The sequence below is a fragment of the Phasianus colchicus genome, chromosome 1, assembly GCF_987193195.1.
Source record: "Phasianus colchicus chromosome 1, bPhaCol1.hap1.1, whole genome shotgun sequence".
Lineage (NCBI taxonomy): Eukaryota > Metazoa > Chordata > Aves > Galliformes > Phasianidae > Phasianus > Phasianus colchicus.
The window spans coordinates 120,656,612-120,678,832 of record NC_143436.1 but is presented as its reverse complement, the minus strand read 5'-3'; the positions used below and the strand labels follow the sequence as shown (position 1 = coordinate 120,678,832).

At 37.1% G+C, this 22,221-nt stretch overlaps 1 protein-coding gene across 4 annotated transcripts in view; it reads left to right on the top strand.

Annotated features, from left to right (window-relative positions):
• CNKSR2 (connector enhancer of kinase suppressor of Ras 2) overlaps window positions 1-22,221 on the top strand; it is a 203,204-nt gene that overhangs the window by 147,603 nt on the left and 33,380 nt on the right. For all 4 annotated transcript variants that reach the window (XM_031599325.2, XM_031599326.2, XM_090124642.1 and 1 more), the window contains 7 exons: window positions 393-441; window positions 1,306-1,478; window positions 3,581-3,654; window positions 5,993-6,064; window positions 11,797-11,864; window positions 17,124-17,224; window positions 18,882-19,428. In XM_031599325.2, the coding sequence (XP_031455185.1) occupies window positions 393-441; window positions 1,306-1,478; window positions 3,581-3,654; window positions 5,993-6,064; window positions 11,797-11,864; window positions 17,124-17,224; window positions 18,882-19,428 (1,084 nt within the window). The remainder of the gene's footprint in view (window positions 1-392; window positions 442-1,305; window positions 1,479-3,580; window positions 3,655-5,992; window positions 6,065-11,796; window positions 11,865-17,123; window positions 17,225-18,881; window positions 19,429-22,221) is intronic.

The following is a 22,221-nucleotide window of genomic DNA, read 5'->3' as shown; positions in this document are numbered from 1 at the left end:
AACTAAAGCAATTATGTCAGGAAGATCATAATTAGACCATTTATTATAAATGCAAGAGCTGTATAGCTTCACTATCATAGGAAACATATATGGTTTTTTTATTAATAGAATTAGAAATAAGGAACTATTATATAGAGAATTTTCAGTTGTTAATGGCAGATTAATTTGCAGTCTACATTAGTATTCTTAACCAGCTGCTTTTGTTTTACAGTCTTATGAACGTATGACCTTTTTACAACCAAAACTGACATTTTTTTGGCCTAGAAGGCTGTTGGCTGAAGGTGTTACCTGAAGATGACTTCAGCATTCACAATGTTACATTTCTTTTATGATAGCGTGTGGTTGAATATAAGCGCTGCATTATCTCTTCTTTTGTTTTGATTTTCTTCTAGACATTTCAGCAATCTTCTCTACAGCAGAAAAGTAAAAAGAAGAACAAAGGTAAAAAAATAAATTTCTTTTCATATGTTGGTAGGAAGAGAATTGCAAACATCAATACCTTAGACCAACTAGAACTTTTTTGCTCAAATGAGTAATTCAGTTGAACGGAAATATACTGAGTTCTTTGAATATCACATTGAGAAGCCATTAGTCTTCTATGGAAGTCTTATAGTAGCCTGTTACCTTATCATCATACTGCTACTGTTTATTTTTTTTCAATATTTACATTCTAACCTCTTTGGGGACAGGGCTGTTTTTGCAGCTGTATCCACATAATGCCTTACTGCAGTTGTTGCTCGTTACTTAAGCTGTCTGGTAATTTTATCATGGTAAACTGTTTTCCTTTGATTTAGAAGTACAAGGGCCTCAGGAAATGTTCTGCTGCAAAAGGAGGTTCAGAGAGAGGTTTTTGAATACCAATTAAGTATTTATCTAGTTTTATTTCACAAAAATATTGTACAATTAGTAGCCAGGTGTGAAATACATCAATTTATATGCTGTGTGCTTTAGTCTGACATGAAATACTAATTTGCTGAAAATGATAAATAACCATTTTTCTAACTTGAAATATTTTGCCTTTCTTTTCTCAAAAAACATCTTCTCTTTCTGTGTTGCCTTTTTTTTTTTTTTTTTTTTGTCACAGCTTTAGAATATGAGCTCTGCAAGGTGCTGAACATTGTTTTGGTTTTGTTTATTTTAAGCTGCGGTGTCTTGTATAGACCTTGTGGTCCAAATAAAAGGTTTGTAGTAAATGGAGGTTGAAATTTTTTCTTAATATTGTGAAGCAAATTTGTAGTGCTTTATAGCTAACTTGTTGACACAGGGGACGAGTCAAATGCTTTCACAACAACTTGTCATTTTCAGCTCCTATTCCTGGTAAAAGCAAAAGACGGATTTCCTGTAAAGATCTTGGCCGAGGAGACTGTGAAGGCTGGCTTTGGAAAAAGAAAGATGCTAAAAGTTATTTCTCCCAGAAATGGAAAAAATATTGGTTTGTCTTGAAAGACACATCTCTCTACTGGTATATCAATGAAGAGGTAAGCATGTATGCTTATTGTTTCATCATATAACCTGTGTAGTGCTAATGCCATGGTTTTGTGGAAAGCCAGTGGTTTGAGTGCTTATCTGTGCAGATAGATAGCTTTATTAACAGAAATAACTATGCCCTATATTAACTACCTGCCTAAATTACTATTAGGGTCTGGAAAGAATTAATCTTCAGATTTACCCTTTACTACAGGAATTAAAAACACACTTTTCAGAGTCCGGCTCTCACCATCTTAGCATAAATCTATCCTCAAGCCATTGAAAGAGAAAAGTAGATTATTTAATGTTGTCATTCAAGTTTAGTCATGAGAACATAAACTTTAATTATATGCTGCCTAGCATTCCCTGTTTATATGTACTGATGAGATCACCAGAAGCTCTGGCAATTACAGAAGATGCTTTTGTTTTTTTTCAGTTGTTTTCTCCTGCCATTCCTTCTCTAGCTTTTGTTATGATTTCAGGGCTCATATATACTGAACTTAAGAGCATCAGAGCAGCCCAACTGAATTGCTTACACCTTTGATTGTGTGACATGTTTTGCATTTGTACAGGATTATTTATGTCAGTTTAAGCAGAAAAGCTGTTTGGCAGTCAGGTAGAAAGCCTTAATTTTAAACTCTACTAGTATCCTGAGATAAAACCATTACCAACATGTGAGTGTACTCAGGCTTGGACTGCCTTACTTGATTTAATCACTGCAGGCATTTATGCACGTTTTTTAAATATAACTTGTCCCTGAGTAGGTGGAGTAGATAGAAAGGAAGTTCTCTGAACAGAGCCCACTTTCCCACACATTCACTTCATTTTTGCCTTCATCCCACCTTTGTGTCAGTAACCCTAACTCTCTCCTCCACATCTTCTCTCCCAAGGTTACCCTATAAGGTCATCATCAGGGTAGAAATTCATAAGTACTAATGCAGTGACTAGCCACCAGCTAGACAAGGAGCCTGGGGAACCAATGAACTTTGTGTACCTTTCCTTTGGTGAGGGCAGTGGTCTGAAGTCCTGTGTCTCCTTCCTACCTTGGGTTTCCTTGACTTTCTCAGCTCAGTTATTTTTGACACCTCAGCTTCCTTATCAACAGATTCAAAAGCTGGGAAGGTCCAGACAGGCCTCAGTGACATATGGACAGATAACTTAACCATGCTCTTGCCAATTGTTGTTTTTCTTTGGAAACCATGCAAAAAGAAATAACAAGTTTATAATAAACAACTTCATTTTCATTTTAAAATAAGTTCTAATGAAGTACATCTTACAACTTTGTACCTCCCACAGAATGACTCCAGTTGCAGTTTTATATGCTGATCTTTGTCATTTATTTATTTATTAGAAAGAAAATAACCATATAGACTACACATGTAGCTGTGGGGATTCTGAGAGAGAAAGATGTAATTCTTTGGAATAGTTGTGTCTTCTGCAGCTTCGCTCTCCTGATCCTATGTTAATTTCTCAGGCAAAGTCATCAACAGTCAAAGAAGAGAGTCTGTGGTATTGATGTATCAGTGTCTTGAAATAATTCTTTCAAATTGTGCAGGCAATGGAGATTGAATATCTGATACAATAATCTATGTGCAAGTCTTTAGAAGACAGAGAAAGAAGGTTAGATGTCTTCTCTGTGTGCTGGAGAGAGACAACAAGTAGCTGAAGTGATACTGCATATCCTAGTTGTGATATTGTATAAGGATGACAAATAACATTTATTTAAATAGTGGGGGTTTTTTTCACTTTTTTTTTTCTGTTCCTTACAGTAGGCTGCATTTCTACTTACTAATTAGTTCGTCCTCCCCTGAAATTAATTAATTACAATAACTAATTGCCTGCATACATTTGGTCATTTTGTATATTTTCAGATGCACATTCAACTGTGAAATTGTTTGAGAAAACTGGGTATTTAAAATGGTATTTTACACCAAGGGATCTTACTACTTTGGCTAAAGTCCCAGTGATTTCTACAGGAGGTTTGCCAGAGGAGAGCGTAGATTAGTATTGCTTATGTGAGAAGCAGGCAAATGCAAATATCTTTGTTTTCAATGTGGATTTTTTTTTTTTTCTGACACTTTTACAACAGTACTATTTAGAACTATCTTTACAGGATGAAAAAGCGGAAGGATTCATTAGTCTACCTGAATTTAAAATTGACAGAGCCAGTGAATGCCGAAAGAAATAGTAAGTATGTTCAAAAATAATGCAGTGGTACAACAGGAGCAGTGCAGTACCATAGAAAAAGTGAAACAAAGGAGAACATTCTTTAAAACAGTGACATAATGGACTTCATTACAATGATCATTTAGTTATATCGCAGAATGAGTTCATACAGAACTGCCAAATTCAGTGTGGTTTCTGTGTCATCTTTCTTAAAGAAGAATGGAGATTTTTGTGTTTTTTTTTTTTTTTTTTTTTTCTGTGTGAATTTTTGTGGTGGTGGTGGTGGTATTTTTTTAAGTTTATTTTGAATTAAGAGTAACAAGGTTGCTTCCTTGCTTCTGTCTCATTATTATTATTTTCCTAGTTTTCTCCTCTCCTGCAACTCCAAATTAGTTAGCATGATCTCAAACTCTGCTGGCTTATTATATTGGTCCTGAGGCAGAGTAAAACAAGGGAATGGCAGAATGGCTTGATCTAGAGTATGACCTAAAGTTTTAAAGTAACTTTCCTTCTCCCCTATCTGTGTTTGCTGGTATCCAGATTTGCCAGAACCCATTTTTCATTTAGATGCAAGTTCCTGTATATTTAGTGATATGAGGAGTGCGTACTCTCACAGAGGTATTCTTAAGAGTCGTTACTGTTGTAAACTTTTTAGCTTCCTTTTAATGCTTTTTGCCATTGTTTGACTGAAGTTTATAAAGACTGTGGAATTACTGAAAACTGTACAGAAAAGCCACTTCAAAAGCAAAACAATGTATCTTATATTACATACAATTAAGAAGAAGACACTGATTTTGTACCAGTTAGCCTACATAGCTCTTCAGGATGATCTCTACTCTTCATTATGATCTCATAGAACAGAATATAATAATAGGATTGAAATATTAACTTGGGCTTACTGTATCCTTTGTCCTTGGACTACAGTGCTAAAGTGCTTCATTTGTATGTTTTGCTGGGGCAGCAACATGAAGTCAGCCTATTTCTCAGAAATGCATCCTGCTTAAATTGCTTTTTACTTGATTTGGTATCTGATGGATAGCAGAACATAAAATGTGGCTGTTAAATTTCCTTGCTTGGATGACAAATAAAGTAAAAAGAATATGTAAGAATCCAGATGGCAGATGCTGTAACAGTTCTAAGAAGTCAGGTTTTGGGTCTCAGTAACGTGATGATGTCTTTAAATCAAGCAGATGTCACTGTACATCTGCTTTCACTTGCATAACATTGTGTCGTGCTCTAATATTTAGGACTGCTTCTTGTCTCATTTTTACAGGCTACTTTCAATAGCAGTACCTTTCCTGGATTTCAACTTCATATACCTGGTTTCTGAAAAACATATATATGTATATACATATCTATGTATATATAACTACATATGTGTATGCACACACATACAAACACATTACAATCTGCAAGCATGATACACAGGAAGAGCACCATTAACATTTTTCTACAGAACAAAAGATTAGAGAGAGAACTGTTAATTTTTTTATATGCATGTATATGTATATAGTCCACTGTCTCTCAGAAAAATGTTACTGATGTTTTTCATATATCATGCTTAGAGTTTTCCTTATTTTCTTGAGGGGTATTATGCATTTTTTTCTTATTTTGGGAAAGACCTTCAGGCTGTTCTCAAAAATGATTCTTCTGTGTTGTAAATTATTAATTACTGTCAGATGCATTTTCTAGATCTTTAAGAGCTTCACCATAAATCTTTATGCAACATAATTACAAAATTCTTTCAAGTAATTCTCTCAGCCTAGTCATGTTGATTACTTTGGTGGAAAGAAAAGATGAGATGTAATTGCCCATTGCTTAGAATGACCTCAAGAACACATTGTTGATTTATAAAGGCTTTTCAAAAGTAAATCGCATCATATTTTTCTGTTTGAAACTCAGTCATCAGAGCTAAAGGTAACATCAAGGTCATTGGGATGTCATAAATTACCAGGACTGCGAGATGTTCTGTTGTATTGAATAAATTCTTCGGTCAATTTTCAGTCGAGGTAAAAATTGACACCTTCAGTATATATCAGTAAAATTGCAAAATGCATAAAACTATCACTGTAAGTGTACAGTCTCTATTTATGCACATACAAAAGAAGGTGTAGTCGCAGAACATTTCAGTCAGTGAAGTCTGCCACTATCTTAAATGTTAATATCATAGAGTTATAGAATATCCTGAGTTGAGGGACACACAGGACTCAAAGACGTTGTATTTCTGTGTTATGTGTGGGGGCTTCTGACAGCTCAGAAAATCTGGACTCATCTCATTGCTTGGTGACCACACTACTTTACATTTAAAAAAAAAAAAGTTGTACCATTACATTTTTATAATTATGTTTTTCCTCTACAGCGCATTCAAAGCCTGCCATCCTAAGATCAAAAGTTTTTATTTTGCTGCTGAACATCTAGATGATATGAACAGGTAAGGAAGTTAAGCAAAATTCAAGGAACCATTCCTTACGCAAGGCATTTCCTTGAAGCTAGTGATAACAAATTAGAATGTGATAAATTGTTTAGCTAAGAAGGTTGTAGTTAAAAAGAATAAGTGCAGAGTGACATTATTTCTGAGTGTCTGCATATGCTAAACATTCAATTCATGCAAGAAAGATTTTGAAAGAAAGATTTGGAGATTTTTGGAAACAAGGTTTTGTTGTTCTAAAAAGAAGCAAAAAAATTTGAAATTTTGAAAATAACTCAAAAACACAATTTAAGAATTCTGGGTTTCTGTAAGGCTGTTCTTAGCTGTGCAACACCTGCAAAGGTGGAATATCTCCAACTTGGCACCCCAGCCTATCTCCACAGATGCATGATGCTTGCTTTGAGGATACTTCTATTCTCTGGCATTTGAGGGAGTAAGAAGTTGGAGAAGGATTCAAAGCAGTCACTGATTTTTTCTTCTGCCATTCATGAAATAGGATCTAGAGATAGCAAAGACTTAATTGTGCAGACTGTCTCTACCATCATGAATGTAACTTTTACTTTGAAGTGAATTTTCAGTTTTAATGAAATTAGCAGGGAAAATCTCATCAGCTTTAAAAAAAAAAAAAATTGAAAAAGAAAGAATTTAAGTCTTGCGTCTTTGCGTGTTGAGCTTACCTTTAAATATTTTAGTTCTATTTTTCAGAATGATTGAGACTTCAGCACAAAATAAACACAATTTCTATTATTTCATTTAAATGGCAAATTAAAAACATAGATCCCATATCTATCAAATATCTGAGAATTCATTTCATTTATTTTCACAACATACACTGAAATTAACTCATAGTATGTAGTTTTCATCATATGACAGGGCACAAAAAAGATCTATGGTTGCAGCCTGATAATTGTTCTGTCTTGGATGATGTTTGTAGTTATCCTAGCTGAGGTGCTTTTGAAACAGGAGAAAATTGAGATAAATCCCAATCTATGAAACTCATTAGTAAGATCACAGTTTAATCTGTCTTGTGTGTACTAGATTCATCTACCTGGCCAGGAAGCTTCAGTGTACTGCCAGTTCTTTACTGATAATATAAGACTGAAAAAGGATGCCAGTACTCTACTGTGCTTGCTTTTATTTAGAAGTAGCCGTCTATTAATCTTTGCAAAAGTTCATGCATGACTAAAGCTCACTTCAAAAATCTCTCCTCAGTTAGAAAACTTAAAACCTTTTTGTTTGTTTGTAAAGTTTTAGACTTGCCTCTACTAGATAAGTCTGTCAAGCCAGTCACTCAAAGTGCAGTTTGCTGCACAGCAAACAGAATAATGATCTGGTCTATTCAGCATATTCTGAACTACAGCAGCAGATAAATCTTTTCTGTCAGTAGGTCCTCAGTCTGTGTGACAAGGTGACTTGGTTCTGAAAATTAGAATGTATATAGCTCTTCAGTAATCAGAAAGCAGCAGGAAATGTGCATCAGTACATTAAAAACATATTGCACAGTGTATAACATAAGAGCTAGTAGGTTTTCAGCTTCCCAGCATGAGCTGTCTTTTATTGTTTTTTATCAGTTGTGCTTACTATTTTATTTAGAATGAGCGAGACTAAATTTTGTTCCATGTTATACACGTGTAAATTTCAAGTAACCCCATCAATCTCTATGGAATTACTTGAAATTCTTATGTCTGAATTGGCATCACCATTTCAACATGTATTTTTTTATCTTCTTTGACTGATAATGTAAGAAAAAGAAGTTCACCTTTGTAAACTCAGTACACAAATTAATTCAATGAACTGAAAAAATGCATTATGAAAAAATAGTCTTTCAAATGCAGACGTAATGAAATACATTGCTTCCTATCTAAAAGCATGTTCTAACCTAGCCAGAGTCAAATACAAAATCAGTATATTAAAAGGTAAAATAAGACTATTTTAAGCAATTTCTATTCTTTTTCAGGTTTCCAAGATATGTTTTAATAATAATATATCATGCAATCATTTTAGTTCTGTTATACTGCAAAACAGAATAATAGAAAGAAGGAAACTGCTAATACAGACTAACAGAAAGTTACAAATCATTCAGTTCCTTCTGCCTCTGAATAAAATGATTCAATTTAAAAAAAAACAAAAAAACAAAAACAAACTATATATAGAACATGAAAGGATTTTGTCACTATTCAACTTTTCTACTACTTTTATGCCACATTGCTATGTTTGTAAGAAGCCTGGGGAGCTATGATCACTGAGCTTTATTGTTGTGAAGTCCCTTGCCTTTAAATGGCTATAGCAGCAAAAGTGTTCTTTCTACCCATGTAACACGCTGAGTTTGGGTGAGGGAAGGATGGAATACTCTTTAATGACAAAAAGTACAGTCTTGCTAGTGTAAGTGTATATTCACTGAAACACCTTCCTTGGAATTCATTTTTATTCCAAGAAAGTGATCTACTATAGAAAGCAGTCCACATATTTTTTCTTTATGACACTACACATAAATTTGTTTTGATTTTCTGTGGTAACTGTGCCTGACTTTTTAAGTGGTCAGCTAGGCAGTTGCAGTCAGTGACTTCATGTGGAATGGTTGTTTGAGAACTTCCTTGAACTTCTGGTAACTGAACTGTGTTGTTTCTCTTTTTGTTGGAGTGCAGAGTATTGAAATTGGTAAGAAATTTCTTTCTCAATGTCATCAATCTCAATGATGATCAAGACCAAAGATAACTTGTCAGCTTGTAGTATTAGCACATGAGAATGTCTCTAGGTGTATGAAGACCTCTAAATTTTTTCCAGCATCACCTACAAATCTCTTCATTCTGGTTAAAATGCAGTTGATTGCTTATAGACATTGTATGGTACCCATATTCCCATATAGCTAGTTCATCCTCATCCTTGAGCTTTATGATTAAGGAGAATTTGACACCCTAAACTAAATTTGACTACAAGCATTGCATGTACCTGGAGCTTGAGATAAGTAGTTTCCTACTGTTCTGTGAGAATGCCAGTACAGTGCATTCTTCCTTACAAAAGTTACAGATCTATAGAAATATTTTTATCTACTTCTAGTGTGAGTCATGAAATTGTTTTAATTAAATACTGAGGGGAAATGTACATATCCTATTCTTAAAAAGATTTAAAAACAAAAAGAAAGAAAGAAAACCTAGATGGTTGCTGCAAGTACCAGTGTTACTTACTGTAACTATTTTAACTATTATTGTCATAGCTAACAATAACAAACTTCTCCCAAGAAAGCTAAAGCTGCACTTTCAGTAAGGAGGGAATATTTTCTTGGCTTCTTGCCCTTGAGAAAACTACAGTGATTATTAATACACAGCACAACGTAGGGAAAGGAGTTTAAAATCTTCCCTTGACCAAGGGTTTTGTAGATTACTTTCAAGTAGGTTTTTATTGTATGTTTTAATATCTATATTGAGTTCTTGTATAACTGTACACTTGATACTTTTGTCCCCTATGTTGTGTAAAGCAGGTATTTTTTTACTCTTCTTTTGTTCTTCCAGAGATCTTTACAAAGATACAAGCCCAGTGTGATAGATTTCTCATATGATTCTAACTTGAAGTAAACTCTAGCCACATTAAATCAAAATAATGATTTTCTAACTGAACACATTCTAACCGTATCTAATGAATTTTTAGTGGCTATTTATTAGAAAATCTGCAGAAGTCAATGCCATTCTCTTAATCTCTGAATTAGCAAACCACTCAAAAGCCATTGTTATTAACTCTTTACAACCACATCACAATCTTGTCACTTGGCCACAGGCATTGTAGATGACACAAATCATGAACAACAGAAAACAATTAAAAGTCAGTCAGCTGTCTCTCTTTTAGACCGGTATACAGCTTCTGGGTTATCATTAGATTATATTTATCATAAATTTATCCAGAATTTTTCTGGAATTATCTGCTGTAGCTATAACCAGTATCAATTGTTAATTAACTCTTTGCTAACGTAGCTGATTGCCTCACTCACTGTCATGTATAAAATGCTGTCTTATGTTTAGGATGAAATGAAATTTCCCAACTGGATAACTCCCATAGTTATCTTACCTATTATGTTGTGGTTAGCATGTCTATTCCAAGAGATACAGTAGGTGGTTGTTTCATGTTGGCTGCCCTGGGTGGTGATAAGCTCTGAGCTTTGTTCCCCAAAGAAAGCCTTCTCGAATCAGGAATGTTAACCTAAGGGAGAGTTTTGAAAAGGGATCACTTTTTCTTTTATGAAAATGTGCAATAATTGTCTAATGCATAATTTGTTGAGTCTCTGTTTCTATGTGCTTGTAATTTTTACAAATGCTTGCCACTTCCTAACAAGTACAACTGAAATTTTTTCTCATCTTCAGCTTCTCTATCATTCTGGCAGAAATGTTGATTGTAAGCTAATATGAAGTATGCTGTAATAACTTCAGGAGCAGATATCTAGCATCCCTCCCAATATATAATGACTTCTGGACTATTAATATAATTTACAGATAATACATCACTGTTCACTGGTCACTGTTTTGGGAGGGGCAGTTGGAGAAAATTATTTCAAGGAGGGCAGCTGTATTTTATGATCTTATGCCTACTTACCCTGCACCAAAGTTTGTCAAAGGTCAGCATGCAGAAGTGGTTAGAAAGGTCTCAGAAAGGTCTCCCTTGCTGAGAAAATAATATATGCTGTTTCCACGTGTGCAGTGTGCAAATAACACCCCTCAGGCACAGTTTTCTGAAACGCATTTCTGAAGAAAACACAAAACTCACTTCAGTTATCTCTCTGCCAACACTAGCAGTAAAATTGCAAGCTGCTCACTAGCTTGGCAAACAAGGTCTGTCATCCTGACTGTGGGATGGCTGGAGTAAGCAATTCCAGGTTTAATATGGAATGGACAACCGTAGGAGGTTGTCATGTGCTTTTAAAGCCTCATCGATGGAGAAACTGATTTAGTGTAAGTGGTCGGATAATGAATACACTGAGAACCACATGGGGGAAGAGGGGAGGTTGAAGGAAAGCATTGGTAGAGGCAGCTGAATGTACGCCTCACAATGACTGCTCTGCTAGAAGAGAACTGCAGTAGTTCATTATTAATTTGTGCAGCTCATGGAAGCCTTTTTTCAAGTCTAAGTTGAGGTGAAAACCTTAAATGTGAATTGCAATGAGGCAACGGCCTTTTCTCTCTCTGCTTCTCTGACACAAATGCAAAAGTGAATTCTGGTATGTCTCCTCTTTGTACTTGGCACTGTAGGTAAGCCCCAAAACACATAATGGCATAATTAAACTTCACTGTCTGTTTAGGATGGAGCCTGTTCTTTTGACAGCAGGTTTCTGCTCTGTTCTTCTGCTACGTTGCCTATTCAAGCCTTAAAGTATTGCTTAAATCTCTGAAAAGTGGTGTTTATTCTTAAGAAGTCAGAACAGCAGGAGTATTGATGTGATGGTATATCTGTGAGCAGCAGGCTTAATAGCTCTTTGGTTATCTCCAAATCCTGTGTTTTACAGATGTTTGACATCATACATGGTTTTTCATTTGAAGCAAGATCTATGCTGTAAAAACAGTTTTTTGAACAGCATAATTATAGATCTTTGGAGGCTACCTGGGTAAAACTATCAAAGAAAACAGCTGTTTAATATGAAAAATAACTTTATTCTGAATCTCCTTCAGATGCTCATGCTTTTGTTTGTTGTAGAAGTGCACCATAAATTAACATTCTGGATCAGTATCACTGCTCTTTTAATATTATTTCAGATGGCTAAACAGAATTAACATGCTTGCTGCTGGCTATGCAGAAAGGGAGAGAATCAAGCAAGAGCAAGGTAATGTGTTATTATTTTAGTTTCTACTGTCAGCTCTTATAACAAGTTCATCTGCTCTTTTTTCCCTGCTGTGTATCAGGCCTCATTCTCATCAGCTGAGAGCAATTCTCAAATGGGTTTCGCTCTTGTTGCAGTAGTGAATTCTTTCTCTTGGGGTTTTTGATTAGCTCCTTCAGATTCTGATCCAGGTACCCTTGGATTATTTCTATGAATGCTGCAGAAGTAGATAAAAGCAGCAAATTTACAGCCAGTAATCTCAGGTATGTGGTACCCAGGTATGTGTTCCCCCATCAGAACAAACTTAAGAATCTGTAAACTAAAAAAAAAAAAAAAAAAATTGAACACATTGTCATGTGGTATTTGAATTTACAGGAGTTGGAATGCGTGAAATCAGTCTCTGGAACAAAAACATTCCTCTAAAGCCTGCTAACAAAATTGGATTTCCCTGAAAGACTTAATTTTAAGGCCATTAAATTTTGTGGTGATTACTACTGATTTTGCTATATTGAGGTGCGTGGTAGAGCCCTGTTGCCTTTTCAGTGAACTCTTCGCTTGGAGTTGTAGGTTTACATCATTTTATATTTTTTACGTCTAGTATTTCATAGCTTTATAAAAGTAGCATATATAAAACAATGAGTCACTTTGTTTTAGTTTGCTGCAGTAGAAATCCTGTTGGCCAACAGGATCCCTTGTGTTGGGCAGGTTGTTTTCTCAAATTGCCAGTGGCAAAGATTCACAGAAGCATTTATATCCAACAGACTGGTCTGGAAAGCATTTGGCATCTCAGTCCTTACTATTTTTTTACAGGTGTATCTGGCTGCAGGCACCAGGCAATGACAATGTTCAGAATGAGCTAGAACTTATCTGAGTGCCTGTCTACCTGCTGCCTCCAATCAGAATACCACATTCTAATTCTATGGCTTCTCAGCCTTCATTAGTGAAGCTCTAACTTTTGTTCCGAGAAGCATGTAGCTAACGCTGCAGCAGCAATGTATTTAATGCAGTCTTTTCTTTACAAAAAACTCCATTCTAGCCATTTTTCAGGGAGAGTTTGTATTCAAAAGATGGTTGCTTGGCTTCAAAATTAGCCATGTGGTGTTCCCCTCGCCCCCCAAAATCCTGGTTCTACACCAGCCTATGTAACAGCAGCCTTAGCCATGTCCTTCTGGCATTAGCCATGTCTCCCTCCTTGGAAACACCATGCAAAAGACTTCATTCCCCATTGAGAAACAAGGATGACTTTAGTAGGCAGGTGCAAACATCAATAGAGTAAGATATTCTGTAATGGCAGAAGATGGAGAGACATCAGGAAATGGCCTTAATTCATACCCTGATTGTCTTACTACAGAGCAGCCTAGAGGGATCAGCCTGCTGCTGAAGAACAGTGGCTTACAGCATTGACATGTGTTTTGATGGTAGCAGTGTGGGAGGGAAGGTTTGTGGGTGTTCTGCCTTTCCCTCAGATAACTAGGTTGTACCTGCTGCTGCCTTGTTTCTAATTATACCTTCCAGCAAATGCAGCTGCTTACTGTGGGAGTGGTGCCCATCTCCTGGTGTGGTCTGTTATTGTCTGTGTACACCACATCACTCATCGTGCATCATGCAGGTCTTCTGCATTCACACAGCCCAGGAGACATGCTGCACTCACTGCTGCTCCAGTCATGTTCTTAGTGCCTCACCAAATCAAAACCTGCTTGGGAATCTGTATTTCCCATGTCATATAGCGATAACCATTTTGGAGGAAACTGTATACTGTCCATCACTGCTTGAAGAGGCCACAAAAAGACTCTGAATCTTGGAGTTTTCAGGGAAATCCTCCATGTTAGCATCCAAAACCAAGCTGAAGCTTTTATAGAAAGGAAGTTGGCAATGGAATTACAATAACATGTGGGATGATAAAGGAAAAAGTGTAAGAACAGTTATACTAACACTGCCCAAGTGCACACTGCAGAACTAGTGTGCTTTCATAAATCCAGATGGATGTGGAGAATTTTTTTTCCTATCAAGCAATTGCTGAATAATAGCAGATGATCCCTTTCTTAGACATGAGATCACACGTATTCAGGCCTCATGTTGCCTATTATTAAAATGGCTCCCTATTGAAGATCATCAGCGAGACTCCACTTACCACTGAAATTATATCCCAAGCACTGAGGGAGCTCTTTATTTCCACTCTAATGCCATTTACTCAAATTGATTCATTGTATGGAGGTAGGGAATGCTATATCCGCTTTGTGCTCCGTATTTGTGTTTATAGAGGGAATCAGAATTACATTCCCCTTTCGCTACAGCACGGAGCTTTTATGCCTCTGGTGCTTATCCTTGGCTCCCAGAACAAGGGCTGTTAAACAGCTGAGCTGTGCCCCTAATTAGCAGAGGCATCGAGTTAACAATGTAAAGCCTCTCTATCACTTCAAGCGTTTTTGAAATTATAGAAACTGTGAAGCTGGATCTTTCTATATTCAGTGACTGTACCAATTGTCATCTACATATTTGATTTCACAAAAGGTCTTTTATCAGTTCAGCCCCTTGCAGGAAAGCTTTAGAATGCTTCTGAAACAATTCAACAGTAGTTGTCAAACTTGTTTCAATTAAGAGTTGAACAGTTCTGAATCTAAAGTGTATAAATATATTTCAAGTGCTTTAGAGATGCACGAATCACTAAACTGTGGGTGTATTGCTGGAGAAAATGTCACATTCTGTACAGAACAGTTTTATAAAAATACCATCAGCTTTCCATATTAAATACAATGCTAGCAATATGGCAAGGGACTTTCTTGGATGGAGAAGTTACATGCTTTCCAGTCATAGAAAGTTAGAGAAACAAAACGACTCGCTTATCTAAATAGAAAAGTTTTAACTGGAAGATGGCAGGTCAGTTTTATCTTACTTGTAACACATACAGACTCTTGCTTATTCAGAAAGCTTTCAAGATATGGCTAATGCTTTGAACATGTCTGTTGCTAAATTGGACAAAATCTACAGAGAGAAATATGGCAACCATTCGATGCCGTTACACACATTTTAGGTAGACTGTAATGTATCACTTGCCAAAAACAGAACATTTTTAAAATCTGATGGAAGCTATTTTCATTCATTTCACCTGAAAGTTGGCCCCTATAATTGCAGATTTTTTTCTAGGCAAATACAGTAAGTTGCCAACACAATTTCCTATTTGAGGTAAGGTGCCCAAAAGCACAATCATACAGTATTTTATGGTTTTGACAGGAAGAACTTTTTTGTATTTTTAGCCAAAATTGGAACCTTCACTGAGAATGCTAGATTTTACTTCCAGAATAAATAGACGAGCTCCAAGGCTGCAGAAATCACAGTGAGTGAGATAGTTCTGACAGGCCTCTCACAAGAAGTAGCTCCACTAGGCTTTGCTATAATGGGAACAAACATATGCCAATATTTTGAGTTTTTCTGAGTTGCTGGAAACAGGAAAACAGAAAATGACTTAACCATTTGCTCTGATGTAGACTTTTTCTCAACCAGTGATGAATTATTTTGAAATGTCTGCAGACAGGGACATTTGGAATTAGGTTGTTTTTTTTTTCTTTATTTCATTGCCATGATAAAAATTATTTATACTATTTATTTCTTACACTACTTGAAGAGAACCACTCAGCTATAAGCTTGCATGAGGCAATTCAAGAAACCCAGTCACAAAAGAGATGTTACTGCTTCTAAAGAATAAATAGATGGATATGGCTGCACACTCCTTGAGTACTATAGTCTGAAAAGATAAAGAATTTTGGTGACAACTATTTCACAATGGTTTCATCTTAAGATAATTTTTTTTAAAAAAAAAAACTTTAAATCTTGAATAAGATTAGGTACAGTAGATTTTTAATCATGGATCATGTTGGTAACAAAAATCATTAAAGCCAAAATTATATGTTGTGCTAACTTGGAAAAATTCAATCTGTTCCTTTAGTTAGATAGTTTAGATAGTAAAACTTTTTGTCCTATTAAAGATAAAATAGTAAGATACACAGTTCCTTGAACATGTAAAGTGGAAATTGTCTGTGAATAGCATGAGCTAAACTTGTCCTGTGGTATAGTGACTTACCCAAATAATAGAGGGTAATGCAGTCAGAAACAAAGTGACAACACGAATGTTTGCATCAGTCTTACAATGTATAGAAACGTAAAGACTATCCACCTGGATCTGAGTTAGTAGTTAGTTTTCAGTTTTATGGAATATTAAGGTCTGTTGTCTATTTAATTGCATCCTCTTCTGCTTGAAAAGTAATTGCCACAGAATAAATAAGAATTATCATGTTGTACGTTCTTACACGTGTTTTCCTCCTTGAGTAAGCTACCAAAAATATCATAGAATCATTTGAGTTGGAAGAGACTGTTAAAGGTCATCTACTCCAGCTCCCAGTATGAAACAGACTTGGCTAAGACTTGATATCATAAAAAAATGAAACCTCATATCCCATTAAATTTAGCCCCAAATCGATGTGTCCTTTGTACTTTCTTTCACCCATCTTTTAGAATTCTTTGCTTAAATATAATTCTCACATTATTCCTTAACAAACCACCTTTAGATTTTTGTTTGGGTAATAGGATAGCAGCTATTTTATAATGAAGATGTTATATGAAGTTTTTCTGCCTTATGGTAAATGCATCTTCTTTCTTTTTATCAGAAATTTAATTGAAAACCTTGGGAAACTGGTAGTTTAGAAAATGATGATAAAAATAACAATTAAATAATGACGATTATTCATGCAAGCAGTAATCACTACTTGCTTGATTTGCTAGTTGGTATTGATTGAATTTGTTAATGTTATTTGCAGCCAATAAGACTTTTGAAAATCGCTTTCATCTTTTCCATTCAAAAAATACTTTCAGTAATTTCCAGCCACTATATGTACACTCATAATTATTTTGATGATTTAGCAAATATTTGATAATCTTACTGCACCAGGTGTATTCTGTATGCATGTTGTATTTATAAAATGTGTACAAGAGTTATATCAGTGGGACATATGCAGGTTGTTGGTTAATTTCTCTGTGAAGGAAATCAGACTTAATACACCCAATAATGTTTTAAATTTTTCCTTCTTATGTTAAAACATTTCCAAATTACAACAGCTAGCATACAGAGAGTCAACATTCAGTGGTATTTAGCTCTTAGTAATATCTACAAAGGAATTTCTAGTTGTTTTTATGAAAACAAGATTTCTGATATAACAACTTATCAAAACATCTTGGTAGCTTTTGACCTGATGTGTATGTAACTTCTAGATTATTGGAGTGAGAGTGATAAGGAGGAGGCTGACACTCCATCGACACCCAAACAAGACAGCCCGCCACCCCCATATGATACATACCCACGGCCTCCTTCGGTAAGTCACCTGCAACTGCCTAATCTGGAATGGCTACACAAAGTGTCATTTTCACCAACTCTTCTGATCAGAACCATGTGCTTGCAAACATTGCACTCCAGTATATTTTTTAAGTCAGTACTGGGCTTAAGCTATTTTTTAAGTATAACGTATTGCTAGCTTCAAGAATCGTCCTTGCCATTTCCATTGGTGTGTAGAGAACACAAGTATAGTCCTACTCATTGTACAAATATGAATTAAGTTACAGAATTCTTCCTCTTCTTAATTCGTGATAGGCCCCTACTCATCCATGTAATTACTCACATCCCTCTTACCATCTTCTTTGACAAAATGTAATACCCTGGTAACAGATTCTTTTCTAAGGTACAACAGTTGTGCTGTGAAGCATTACAGTAACAAACTACACTTCCACAGAAATGCCAACATAAAAATGTTCTTTTGTATGGCCAACAGCAATTCTGTTGCTTGTGAAAAAGTAGATTTATCTATAAAAGAGAGCCAAAGAAGGTCTGGTCGTTATTTCCTTCTTTAAGCAGTTGTTGTTATAAAACTAATGAGTGAACTTCTAATTTATTCTTTATTGGAAATTTTAATGTTCATGTCCATACATTTAGACATCACTAAAGCACCCTCAATATAATTTTAAAAAATACAAAAATGTCGATTGAAACTTGGGTAAGTTTGTGGAAAGCGTTTGTGATATTTAATTTGCACGCAAGATGTTTTCTAAAGCCATAGAGCTTTGAAATGTACTGAAGCTCTGCAAAGATGCTTCCAAATTAATTTTTAGCAAGATAGGATGATAGCAGGCATTTGGATTGCAATTTTAAGATAGTATTGATGGACCAGGTATATCATATAATCATTTGAGTTGGAAAAGATCTTTAAAGGGCATCAAGGCCAACTCCCCTGTAGTGAACAGGGACACCTACAGGTAGATCAGGTGCTCAGAGCCCCATCCAGCCTGACTGACCTTCAGAGTCTCCAGGGACGGGGCATCCAACCTGCTGCATTGCTTTACTATCCTTATAGTAAAAAACCTTTTTCATATTATGCAAACTAAATCTCTCCTCTTTTAGTTCAAAACCATTTCCCCTTCGTATCACAAAACATGCTGCTAAAGACTGTGTCCCCTTCTTTCTTATAACCCCCCCTTTTAGATACTGAAAGGCTTCCCTGGAGCCATCTCTTCTCCACGCTGATCAGGCCCAGGTCTCTCAGTCTGTCTTTGTAGGGGAGGTATTCCATCTTTCCTGTGTCTTTCACAAAGCTATATTCAACAAAGTTTTCTGAAAAAATAATTGAGTGGGCCTCTTCTGTTGATTAAGGGACGTTCTGTAGGAGTGCATATCAGTGTGTGTGCAGGGTCGTACCAAAATGGAGGCCATTGGTAACAACAGAATCACAGAATCACCAAGGTTGGAAAAGACCTACAGGATCATCCAGTCCAACCATCCACCTATCACCAATAGTACTCACTAAACCATGTCCCTCAACACAACATCCAAACGTTCCCTGAACACCTCCAGGGTTGGTGACTCCACCACCTCCCTGGGCAGCCCATTCCGATGCTTGACCACTCCTTCAGAAAAGCAGTATGTGATTGCTGTTAGGGTACGCCGCAGTCTCCACTGATCTGAAGTTTGCTCCGTTGCAGATGAGTTGCACCAGTCCCTACGTGGAGCCAAAGCACAGCCGCCTCTCCTCCACAGAGACCTCCCAGTCTCAGTCATCACACGAGGAGTTCCGCCCAGAGGCGGCGGGGAGTGTCACCGACTCGCCAGTGCGCAAGACAGCGAGCCAGCGGCGCTCCTGGCAGGACCTCATCGAGACGCCACTGACGAGCTCAGGACTTCACTACTTGCAGACGCTGCCGCTGGAGGACTCAGTGTTCTCTGAGACGGCCGTGGTGTCCCCTGAGCACCGGCGGCAGTCCACCTTGCCCACCCAGAAGTGCCACCTGCAAGACCACTACGGCCCCTTCCCACTCGTGGAGGGGGAGCGGATGCAAGTGCTGAACGGGAATGGAGGCAAGCCCCGGAGCTTCACGCTGCCACGAGACAGTGGATTCAACCACTGCTGCCAGAGCCTTTCGGTGGGAGCCACCGATCACCACGAGGAAGTGCAGCAGAAAGAGGTGGAAGAGGAAGAGGAGGAGGAGGAGGAGGAAGTCAAAGCAGCAGAAGAAAACCAGGAAGATAAAAGTAAGTATGGGATATTTCTGTGGCTTTTCAGCAGCCCTGTTTGTGTTATGTAGTGGTTGTTGTTCCCTTTAACTATTAAAAAAGTCTTCCACCATCTCCCATATTTTACCAGGTTCTCTTTGTTTTATATCTCTTTAATCAACCATATGTATGAGGCTTAATGGTCTGACAGAGTGCTGCATGATCTGTCATGAGTCCCGGATGCTTCCCCATTGGCTGGTCAGCAGCTGTACCCTAATAATGTTTCTCAGTCATAAATGGATGTTGCTTCCATGCTTTCTTTCCACTTGCACAGTATTCTCCCCCACTGACAGATGTATGTGTCAGGCAGGACATGCTTAGTCCAGTTTTCCAGCCAGCCTCACTCCAGGTTTTAAAAAACATTCAGTAAACCCTGGAGTTGCAGGGTCAGGCTGTGACTGTGTGGTGTCCAGGGGAACAGGTCACGGGACAGCCCAGAACCTGCAGGAATTTGAGGAACAGTGTATGTTCCCCAATTCCTCACCTTGTGGTTTTTAATGACAGAAGTTCAGAAAACATTTCAGAACAAGAACTAAAATAAAATGAGAATATCTATGTAACCAGCAGCGTTTAAAAACAAAGCATCCTAATACTGAGTAACTGCCTCTTATGTGGCACATTAACTCCATAGATATTTGTGCTACTTGTCAAAAATATTCCAAGTAAACAGAGAATGAAGGTCCCTGCTCCTCCTGAACACGTAAACACATTTCTGTGTCTGTTTCATGCTCTGTCTTCACTGTCATTTATGGGGCTTCTCAGCGTGTGTTGCTACAAAGTTGAGTTTGCACCCAAGTTGTCAGGTCTGTCAACAAAACCTGCTTCCATGCATTGTGGGGTTGTGCTATGATGAAGTTTCTGCAGCAGCAAGGAAAGTGGCAAGGATGACCTCTGAAGCTCTCAGAGGTGTGGTGATCTCATTCCTTCAGATTTTTCACTGTTGTAAGGAAGGATAAAAATGGTAAAGAGATAGGAAAGGGTAGTGAAAGTTTTGGATAATTCATTGCCTGCCTAAGTTAATTCATTGAAGAGCACCATCTTGAGCATTAAAGTTCATATGGGCATTATTTAATCCCCATGGGAGAGATGAACTGTTTTCCATTTTCCTTTTTTTGGTCAATAGATTCTAGACTGCACGAATTCTTGCCTTGGAGAAAGCAGTGATTTCTTCTGCAGATACTAAGTCTGGTGCCATAAAAGGGAGAAAAGGCATTATTTCAATAGCATTCATGCATTACACTTTCCGAAAAACCCATACATTCATTAGGGTAATATTAGACTCTTACAGACTGTGAAATGAAGCTCTCCAATTAACAGGGTTAAATTTCATCAGATGTGCAGAATATGCTGTCCTATTTTTAGCCTTCGATTTTGATTTTCAAATGGGTTTTTACTGGTGGCAATAAGATTTTTTTTTAAATAAAAATATTTCTTGCAGCCAGTGGAACTGGAAAAGAGCAAGGAGACTTCCCAGCAGTGCCTGTTCTGTTGGGCATTATTCAGGGATCCTATTGCAGAGCCTAAGATGACATGTGCTTTAGACGTCAATTTTTAATCCTTTAGAGTCCCGGGTGTAACAGGTTTTATAGTGTGCAATACTAATAAAGGGCTTGTGTTTGGATTAGCAGGCCAGAACTTAGGCTCTCCTCCACATTTCTCTACAAATTTCCAAAAAGGGAGGAAAAAAATTAATTTTCAAGCAGTTTCCTTGTGTACACATACTTTTATTTTTCTTTAAGTGAGGAGGTTTTCATGGTTGAAGCATGAATGGGAGATTGGTTTTGAGACATTAATGACCAGCTAGACAAGTAAAGTGTTCATGGTGAGTTACTGACCATGAAATTATAAAAACAGAGAGAAAATTCTGTTTAGTCTGTTGAAAAGTTTAGGTGCCAAATTGCTTGTTGCTATGGCTACTATGTTCTGTTTGCAACACTGGCTTTTTCTAGCATGGTTACCAGTATAAAAGGCAGGAGGGATTGCATGCAAGTGGTGCTCTGAGGTGCAAAATCTCAATTTCTGGGCTAAGAGGAACGAGATTTGCTTGTGACTGCCGAGCGTGCTGACAGGATTGGCCCCACACCTCTGTTGGTCTGGGAACATAAAAACTTGCAGCTGGTGGGGAGGGGAATCCTCCCTTTTGGGAGAGGTTTTAGCCTCTCCTTCAGGCTTCCCGATGTGGTATCAAACAAACCTTTTACATGTATTTATTTGCCTTGCACTTTTGTGATCCTGACATAGTTCTAAACTTTTGGATGACTCTATGTTTTCTTGTGTATACATGTCTGTGTTTCAGAGCTTAACCATTCCTCTTGCTATTTGTGCGGGACAAGGAATACAGCGCCTTCGTGCTTGCTGCTGTATGAGTCAAATGTCATTGCCAAAGCTTTGTTTTTTCAGCTTTTTTTATTCCTTTCCCACTTTTAAAGCCTCCTGAGTTTCAACCAAACAGTGAAATGCACTCCTGTGTTTTCTAACTTCTATCCCACACACATTAGGAGCTCTGAGCTTTCTGTCTTCGGCTGCTATAATTTGCATGGTTCTGTTGACTTTCTACAAAACCTACACTGATTTGCAGCAGCTGAGAACCTACTCTCTGTTAATCAATGCTATGTGCACTAAATAAATACTGCAAGAATGTACTGACACTGCAAATAGTGCTGCATACCAGCCCTGCTGTAATGCCTACATATATATCACACTAAACTAAAAATGTGTGTTGTCCTTTCCTGTGCTTATCCATTGGGACGTAACTTTTGTGTGTTGTTCAGT